This window comes from Gouania willdenowi, chromosome 17 (assembly GCF_900634775.1).
Source record: "Gouania willdenowi chromosome 17, fGouWil2.1, whole genome shotgun sequence".
In the NCBI taxonomy this organism is placed as follows: Eukaryota; Metazoa; Chordata; class Actinopteri; order Blenniiformes; family Gobiesocidae; genus Gouania; species Gouania willdenowi.
Genome location: NC_041060.1, coordinates 22,574,116 through 22,583,795, shown reverse-complemented (window position 1 = coordinate 22,583,795; position 9,680 = coordinate 22,574,116). Strand labels below are relative to the sequence as shown.

The following is a 9,680-nucleotide window of genomic DNA, read 5'->3' as shown; positions in this document are numbered from 1 at the left end:
CGACGCTTTACAGCTTCATTGTTGCAAGACTAAAGCTGATGTTTGTTTGCTAAATGAGTTTGATTTGTTCCTGTTTCGCTGGAAGAAATCATGTCTCATCTCCGCCTTTATCTGCAGTGTTAAGACAACAATTACAGTCATAACAACGCCGCTGACAGCGTTTTGTACACAAGCTGCACAATTAGACGACAATTTACACACAAAGTGTTGTTGTTTTTTTCCCCTCTCATTAACCAAACTTCAGGCAACTCCACGTATTCGTGTTCATGCTCTGCTGAAGGCTGACAACGGGCTGTTAGCAGAGCAGAGGTACGGAGGGTTGGCTCAGCGATGCATTGCTTTAGCACCACACGGTGTCTTTGTGTCGTCAAAGTAACGGCACGCCTGATCCGTCCGTCAGTCTGAGTGAAGCTACACACCGGAGCATGTTCAGGTGTTTGAATCAGCCCTATCGATCGATCACCGCCTAGAAAGCATGTAAACAATAATCAGCTAAGCTTCTTATTTACTCCATTTGTATTGAACACTAGACGCAGTTGCTTCAAAATAAAAGCTCTGTTCTTTAGATATGTGAATGGGTTCTGGTCCAGAATCCATCAGTGACATGTTAGTCAGGTCTGAACCCAGCAGGTCTCTCAGATCTATGGACACATGTCAGATAGTGGAGCCCAGAGCTCACAGTAAACATGGTGAGGCTGCTTTTAGTTGTTATGCTGCAAAGAAGTGGAACAAACTGCCAGCAGAGCTGAAGTCAGCATCACATTTTTAATCATTGTTGATTTAATGTTTTTATTGGTGATTTTAAATATTTTTACTGCTGATTTTAATGTTCTTATTGATTTTTTTAACTGTTCTTTTTTTTCTGTTGCACTTTAGATTATCTTGTGTTTCATTATCCTTTTGTGATGTTGCTGCTGTTGTTTTAGTTTTATCTTTGCCTGTACAGCACTTTGTGATTTCATCTGTGAAAAGCGCTACATAAATAACATGTACTTACTTACTTTTAATCTTGTAAAGTCTTGTGTATTAAATGTGTTACACAAATACATTTGCATTCATGCAGCGAAGGCCACAAACATGTGATTTTATCTGATCTGAGGGCCACAATATCAACATTCATGTCAGCATTGAGAATAGAAGCCAAACAGCCCTTCCATCATCCCACCCTGACTCCCTCTTCCCTGTTCCCTTCCCCCTCACCAGGTGTAACACTGCCCTCTCTTTTTATATTCTCCCTCTAATAAAGTATTTCTTACCCTTCCTTGGGGAGGGCAGGCGATGGTCACAATTATGCAATAAAATAAATGAATGTATTTAATAGCAATAATAAAACATGCATCGCGGTCGCAAAAAGATTGCACTACATACTGTATATAGTGTTGACCTTTGACAGCATGTGCAAGCAAGTTGAGAAAAGCTGTGTTGTGTGATTTAGTTGCTGTTCAGCGTATTTACCGGGTATGCCACATGTTCCGCCAGTTAAACCATGTCTAATTTAGGTTTATCTGTGTTTTTCCAGCAGGGGGCAGTGTCGGTGAAGCTGTATCAGGTATTAATGCCGTGCCTTGGCTGTGACTGCAACCATTGGTTCTCCTCATTCAAAATCAAAGGCAATATACAGCTTTTTTTTTTTTTTTTTTTTAGAGCTTTTTCTGTGACATCAAGGAATAAAGACTGGATGAAATGCTTCAGTTTTACTTTTTGCTTATCAGCAACAACAGGGCGAAGCAGCTTCCTTCAAAATAAAAGCATGTAGTATCACACTAACTTTTATTACCTCCTTCGTGGAGGTAATATGTTCATTTTGTCTCTCTTCGGATGTTTATGATTTTGAAAATGTTTTAACCTAAGATAGAACTTACATCATGGAAGATTACATTACATTTTGGAGGGGATCCAGGTAAATATACTGATTCTGGATCAGTTTTTAAAAAAATGAAAAAATCCCTATATTTCATCTTTAGCGAAATGTCAAAATAATTCATATGTATTTTCATAATTTACTGAATTTTATGAAATTTGACTCAGTTATATTAGGTTGGTTCCTCTGTTATCCCACTGAGTTTAATTTTAGTCAGATCCAGATTGCGCATCTGATCAGGGTTATTCGAGAAAAAAAAAATGCAAATACCCACCCATTGTTGAAGATAGAAATTTCTTCCAAGTCTTTAAAGCGTGAATGATCATGGTACTATGATCAAGATCACTAATCCAGATAACTGCCAATATCTGGCAATGGTGATATTTGTTGCTTGGAGGTTTGCACTCTCTCAGTCCTCTTCTTTGATCCATGATTCTTGAACTACCCAGGTCTTCAGATGCTACACGCAAAACTTGATCATGAACATGTTTTCTTAAAATGAGAATAAAGTTTACAAGCAGCAAATTGGAAGATCTGATGACCACACACATTCCGCATCAAGCTTCACAGCCACCAGGGAGATTTAGACTTCGTTCTTCCTGTTCCTTTGGGAACATTGTGAGATGATGACTCTCACGCCAGCAGATGTTCATCTTTAAAAGGACCCACCGTGTTTTATTTGCTGTCTTCTTCTGTCCACCCTTGGTCACCCAGTCTAAGGCCAAACACGCTGGTCGTTCTCTGTGTATTCCCAGTATATGTTAGTCCTTTTGTCTATTTGGCACAGTGGGTGATTAAAAACTATATTTGTAGACCAACAAAAAGTACAATGACTGTTTTCTCAAGTATTAACCCTAATTGGAAAGAGTTTAAGACATTTCTGCAACAATTATTTTGTTTGACAGGAATAGAGATTAATGGAAAACTTTGTCTGGCAACACACAAATTATAATAAACTAATAGTGAAGTTTTCTTACATCGGATATGCTCCTCCCTCCCTTGTGTTAGTCTTTATTTAAAATACGTAATATATTTCTTTTTTTTGTCTACAAACTTCTTTTTTAAGTTTATAATTAACATTATTCTGGAACATGTTGATATATTAGTGTACTTGCTTGGTGTCTAAAGTTTAACAAACATGTTGCATCACCGTGGATTATGTGGAAATGATGGAAATCTCTCTCTCTCTGATCAAACACTCCTCCAGGATCCGTCAAACAGCCGTAAACAAACAGTCTGTAATTATTGTGACTGTGAGTGGTTTAATGGCTTTACTCCTGGATTTATTTGTCAGTCTGAATTGTAGGGAAATTATGTAAATGTAACTTGAGTAAAGGCCTTTATCCATCTTTAATTACACTCGTCCTGGAGCAGAACCTGAGCAGTTTATTCTATCTGCACCATGAACAGGTTGCCAGTCCAGTCCAGTCCAGTCTCGGGCCATCATTATCAAAGCAGAAACTACACGTAACTCAACCCTTTGGGGACATTTGGGACTTGAGAAAAAAATGAATGTCTCGACTCTGCCTACTGCACACAATGCAATCACTTCTAATGTACAAAAACTGGGACAATAAACACAACTCTAATCATACTAACTGCACACAAAAAGAATGAAGGATTGAGAATGCACCGCACCCCACACTTTGAGAACCGTTGCTTTCATTCTAATTCAGTGCTCTGACGAACCCATGACATCCTACCTTTACCTTTATGACAGATATAACAGAAATATCAATTAGATCAGACATGGGCAAAGGTCCACATGTGGTCCTTAATTGTTTTTAATCTTTTTGCAGCTCCCATATAAAATACATAAAACATGATCAAAAATACAGAAAAGGAAAATGAGCAAAAATGACCACCACTGCTCTGTCTCTGTGTTTGAGCTTAACTTTCACTGTTGTTTACTGTTTTAGCTCAACTTTTATTGTGGGTTTTATACTATGCACTGTGTAAAGTGACCTTGGGTGACCTGAAAGGTGCTGATGTTTGTATTATTAATAATACTATAATACAGAACAACTTAAAAAAAATACACTAAATGATTTTAAAAACAAAAAAATACACTAGATGACAGAAAAATACACAATATAACAAAAATACACACAATAACTCCTGGAAGGCAGCAGCTTAAATTATTGGTTCTAAATGCTGACATGAATCTTAATCACATGTTTGTAGCTTGTGTTGATAAAAGATACTGTATAATATGGACATAACTCAAGAATCTACAACTCTGTACAAATGACTGATGGTGAGCCTGAAGACATTGATTCAACATAAACATCTAATTAAAGTACTTTACAAATAAATAAGTTTCCTAGTAAATGCAGTAGATGTTTATTACTTGTGACAGGGCGTATTTAACTACAAACATGCACATTTATTTGGGTTGAATTTAATAAAAAAAAAACTACAATGTTTACAAGACTTCTTTGTTGCAAGCCGTAGCTAAGAATGTTTGAACATTTGGTAAAATCACCTCAAAAAGAATGAGTGAAAAATGTTTGAGTAGATTTGACAGGTAGTGTTTTCAGACCTTTTAAGTGTGTACAGACATTTGGTTTAAGCAGACTGCCACAATTTGTCTTGATCCTATATAACAGTGTTTTCATTTCCAACCTTAGGGTCGGGACCCCATGTAGGGTCGCCTAGTATTTATTTATTTATTTTTTTTTTAATAACTATTTTTTTTTTTATTTATTTAATTTAATTAGCATTATTTTTAAAATTGACACAATCTGTATTTTATTCTTTAATTTTGTCAAATATAAATTTAATAAAAATAAATATCTGAGCTCGCACAACTTGTCGCTATATCCTGGCCACTCTGTATTCAATACAGTATAACAAACATGATTAAAAAAAAATAATAATAATAATTCTAGAGATAAAAAATGCCTTAGGGTCTTCTTATCAAATGGGGTCACAATCAAAAAAAAAGGTTGTGAACCACTGCTATATAACTTTTATTTTTGAATTGTTTTTGGCTTTTTGGTATGAATAGGGCATGCATTATAAGCTTCAACTTCTGCCTATTCCTTTTCAGACTTTAGTTTTTTCTTTTTCTTTTAGACATAAAATATTAATAAACTTAAAAATCCTACTCATTGCAGCACACATGATGCAATTAAACCCGACTTAGAATGTTTTTTTGTTTTTTTTAAAATCTTTTATTATTAATATTATTATTATTATTATTATTATTATTATTATTATTATTATTATTATTATTATTATTATTATTATTATTATTTTGCAGCAGTGAAACACGCTGAAATTCTGCCAAAAAAGCGCAAAATGAAAGATAAGTTTGTTGATGGTGCTTTTTATGCGTCCAGGCTCAGCGGCTCCTCATTCTCTCCAACCCGGGATCAAGTGCCTCCCCTGTGCGCTCTGGATGCTGGATGACATCCAACACCTCCGGGATCATTCCCTACACACAGCAACCATCAGACCAGCAGAAACCCAGTGTGGTTATAGACTGCTTTCATAGGATCTCTGCTGATGCATCACAGGCCGCGATTATTTCATCAGTGAAACAAACTTTATTCTTTCGGCTTCACGCGGCTGTGGTTTTGAGCCCGAAGGGATTTGGTTAATGTGCGCGCGTCGGTTTCTCTAGTCTTTACGCATTAATATCTTTCCTAAAGGCCACAAAACAAATATGAACAATTAATTTAAGCTTATTCTGAGCAAAAAAGAAAGAGAAAGAAAGAAAGAAAAAAAAAGCCCAATACCTTATTTTATTTTGCTGAGGACAATCCTTTACAAACCGATTTGGCATTATTTTAAATCAAAGAAGAAAAAAAATTGTATAAAAAGCGTAACACATTTAAATGACATGTAAAGTAATAACAAATGTGTGTTTTTAAAAATATATATTTTAAAACGAAAACAACTATAACAGTTCCCAAAAAAGTTAAACAAAGAAGAAAAAAGGAAATTGCCTTAAATTTCAAGATAAGATATTTCTGTATAGTATTATAGTTTAAGTAAGACAGTTTATTAGCATTTAATTTACATTTATCAGTTGAATTATAAGGTGGAGTTCACTGTGCATGAGTTTACCACATAAAAGATGAAGAAAGGTCAGTTTTAAAGCAACATGATGAAGGCCTTCACCTTACACTGCAGCGGGTTGAAATAGGCCCGCAAACCATATATTAATTCAATTCAACTTGAAGATGAGACACTAATTCTTTATGATCAGTCTGTGTGATGGCCTGCAGATCCTGAAGTCACATATAATCGATGGATGTTTATTTGCCTCAATAAGTCCCCATATTAGTGCAGTAGTTATTTCATTCTTGCTGTAAATCTCCCAAAAAATGACAGAGAAAGCTGCAGAAAGTAAAGTGTATTGAACATAAAGCCCCTCTCAGCCTCATTTATTGCAACAAACACATCACAAAAACATGAACACATTACTTCACGAATATTTCGATCCATAACGAGTTTTCAGCTGTTTGGAAATACAGAAACATCCACACAAATAAATAAATAAATCCTTCATCGCTCTGAGAAAAGTGATAAGAAAACCAGCAGGTGTTCCACGCTGTGCATGAAGAAGAAAGGAGAGCATCATCACACCGAGAACAGTTCAAAGTTCACAGCAAGTGTCCCAAAAAAAATGCACATCACTCTCTCTTGTACATGTATAAGGCATGTTGATCAGATTCAGAGACGTTTTGTAACTTTGCAGTTTGTCAAATGCACAACAACGCAACCAAAACTGCGTGGAATAATGTTCTTTATCATAATATTCACATTCACACAGACAGACTCTTATTAAATAGGTTTAAATAAATAAATAAATACAATCATTTACATTCGCTTGGACACCGTTGGCTTTAAATACAAATGCTTTATACCAGTTTTATTTCCTCACACTCAGCCAATTGGTGTAAAATCATCCGTGTGTATATAATATTTATATATCTCTTCAGATCATCCCAACATCTTTCCTGATATTAAATATTCCCACATTTTGTCACATTCTGAAAGCGAGAAGAAATGGATGTTTGAAGAAGCAAAGATTGCATAAACCTTGCATAGCTCAGTTGACCTTTATTGCTGAACAAACCGAATTTCTTTATATATTACAAACTTAAAGGAGTTTCAGTTTCGTCCCATTTCGACGATTAAAGCCCCTAAAATCGGAAAAATGGAGGCAGAACATTGAATTATCTTCCAAAATCCTGTGGAACAATCGTACTAATGAAATAAGACTGCATTCATATGTTTTGCATGTAAATGACAAATTAATGAAATATTAGAATCAGATGAGCACTTTTTTTTTTTTTAATGAAGGTTTGCAAACTTGCTTCTTTTATATTTTTTTTTATTCTTCGAATGTGGACTATTGATGGTAAATGCAAATATGGTAAATAAAAGGAACCATTTGTTGTTTTTATTATTATTTTATAGGATCTTACCGTTTGTACAAGGTGTTAAAGTTATTTGCAATTTGTCACATTAAATCATGTAATTTAATTAATATCTTAAAAATAAATACATAAATTAAGCAGAGTTTATTATTGAAAATGTTTTCGTTTTAGGTTTCATTGTTTTAAAGAAGCTGATAATTATTCATAAAAGGTTTCTTGTCACGCGTTTAATTCTCTTTTGCTTTTTTCGTTTGTGCGTGTTCGGACATCCACGTGTCCCTACATGGCTCCTCAGACTGCGATGGTAACTGGTCTAATTGTGGAAAGAGCCGTTCACCTCCCCCTGTGTCTGGTAGGACTGGCTGCGCACGTGCAGGTCGTAAGGGAACCGGGCTTCGGGTGATACACGGTACATGGACCCGTGCGTCAGAGCCGTGCGTCCCGGCGCGCCGCAGTAACGCACCCCGTAGTGGCTTCCTTTGCCGTAGTCCGGTGGATCGTCGTGCTTTAGGGAGAAGATGCCGTTAAAGTTCGGGCTCAGCTGACCTTCGAAGTGCGGGCTCTCGGGGGACTGGCCCTCGTAGTAAGGGTCGTACGAGGCGCCGCTGTAGCCGTAAGGTCGGAACGGTTTGGCACCGCTGTCCAGGCTTCCTCCACCGTGCACCGGGGGCGTGCTCAGGTCCGAGCCCGGGTACGGGTACATGGCGTCGTAGGGAGCCCTGCCGGAGAACATGACATCTCCGTTGTGATCTGTGAGGAAGTTCCGGGCGTTGAGCTGCAAACACCCGGCCACCAGGTTGGTGGTGGGCTGAGATAATCCTTTACACAAAGTCTGCACAAAGGCGAGCAGGTCCGGCCTCTTCCCGGCGCTCAGAGTCTCGGACAGAGCCCAGATGTAGTTCTTAGCCAGGCGGAGGGTTTCGATCTTGGACAGTTTCTGAGTTTTGGAGTAACATGGCACAACTTTGCGCAGACTCTCCAGCGCTGCGTTCAGGCCGTGCATGCGGCTGCGCTCCCGGGCGTTGGCCTCGTGCCGCCGGAGTTTGGCCCGGTCGTAGTGCTCCTTCCCGTTCTTCTTTTTCCGCGGGCCTCGCTTTTTGTGCAGCCCATCGTCGTCGTCCTCGTGGTCCTCCTCCCGGTCATCCTCGTCCCGGTCGGACGCGCCGTCCTCCACCTCCCTCATGTCCTGCCGCTCCTGCAGACCGTCAGGTAAGATCTCACGGGGAAAGTTGGCACCGAAGCGCGGTTCACACATCACATGCGGCTCATCGAAGGGCAGAGTCAGCATTATCTCCTGCAGAGAGCAACACACGCGGAGAGGAGTGAGAGGTCCCGGTCCATCACCTGAAGGTGAGGCCCTAATAATCACAGCCTCTCCATCTATACAAGTTATACTTTCATTTATTGATTATTATTTTTTAATCACAAACCAAAGTATGAAATGAAACGTTAGTGAACACTAACCTGCGGTCAGCATGCACCTCGCATGATCCCAGGAATGTCTGCAGCTTCTTCCTCAGCCCAACCTGAAGTGGAGGAACATCAACCTGCCTCCGTCTCCTCTGCAGCCCTGCCTCCTCCTCCTCCTCCTCCTCCTCCTCTTTCTCTCTCTCTCCCTTTGAGGAATGACACCCGTGCCAACTGCGGCTACCCGTGCCATCTGCCGCTGACGTCTTGTGGCAGCAGAGACCACGTGCTCAGAGTCCCATGGGACCCCCATTCCGTACCGATCATCTGGCAGCAACGGTAATGGGCACCGGGAGGCCCGCGTTTACCGTCAAACACACGGAGAGGAGAAGGATAACGACTAATATCTGCATCTCATCCCAGTGAGAGGCACAAATTAGTCTTGTTTCCTGTGATAGATAGATAGATAGATAGATAGATAGATAGATAGATAGATAGATAGGAACATAGGCCTGCGAGTCACAGATGTGGCCCCCAGTCTAAATTTGTGCGGCCCCCAAAACAAATACACACAACGACTCTTGAAAACTCAGAAAACGACAATAAATATACACAATATAACAGAAAAGTAGACAAAGTGACTCCATTGAACATACAAAATGACAATACGACTCCCAAAACAACACAAAATGAGACCAAAAACACACAACACTAGAACCACAAATTGAATGCAAACACACACACAAGAAATTAAATGAATAAAAACACAGAAAATACACCAAATGACATGTCACATAACAACAAAAAGAATACTCAAAATAACAACAAACACCCAGAAAAAACTCAAAAATTATTAAAAATCCATACAATCAAGACAATGTTAAGTAGTTTTGAGATATACTGTACACGTACTGATCAAAACCGTCAGAAGTAAAGAGATGATGATCCAAATGAAATGTTTAAGCCAAATTATTATTATATTTCAAAAATGACCACAGGTAATGTAGTGGTTTCTCAAA

General features: G+C 38.5%; 1 protein-coding gene across 1 annotated transcript; it reads right to left on the bottom strand.

The window, feature by feature from the left end:
- Positions 1-5,779: 5,779 nt before the first annotated feature.
- neurod6b (neuronal differentiation 6b) lies at positions 5,780-8,817 on the bottom strand. The gene is made up of 2 exons (XM_028473052.1): positions 8,719-8,817; positions 5,780-8,548 (listed from the first exon to the last, which is right to left on the bottom strand). The coding sequence occupies exon 2, from the start codon at positions 8,540-8,542 to the stop codon at positions 7,568-7,570; it is 975 nt and encodes a 324-aa protein (XP_028328853.1). The 5' UTR covers positions 8,543-8,548; positions 8,719-8,817; the 3' UTR covers positions 5,780-7,567.
- Positions 8,818-9,680: the final 863 nt, after the last annotated feature.

Excerpts from the sequence above, each read along its gene's own strand:
- neurod6b (XM_028473052.1), bottom strand. The coding sequence starts at position 8,542 with ATGCTGACTCTGCCCTTCGATGAGCCGCATGTGATGTGTGAACCGCGC.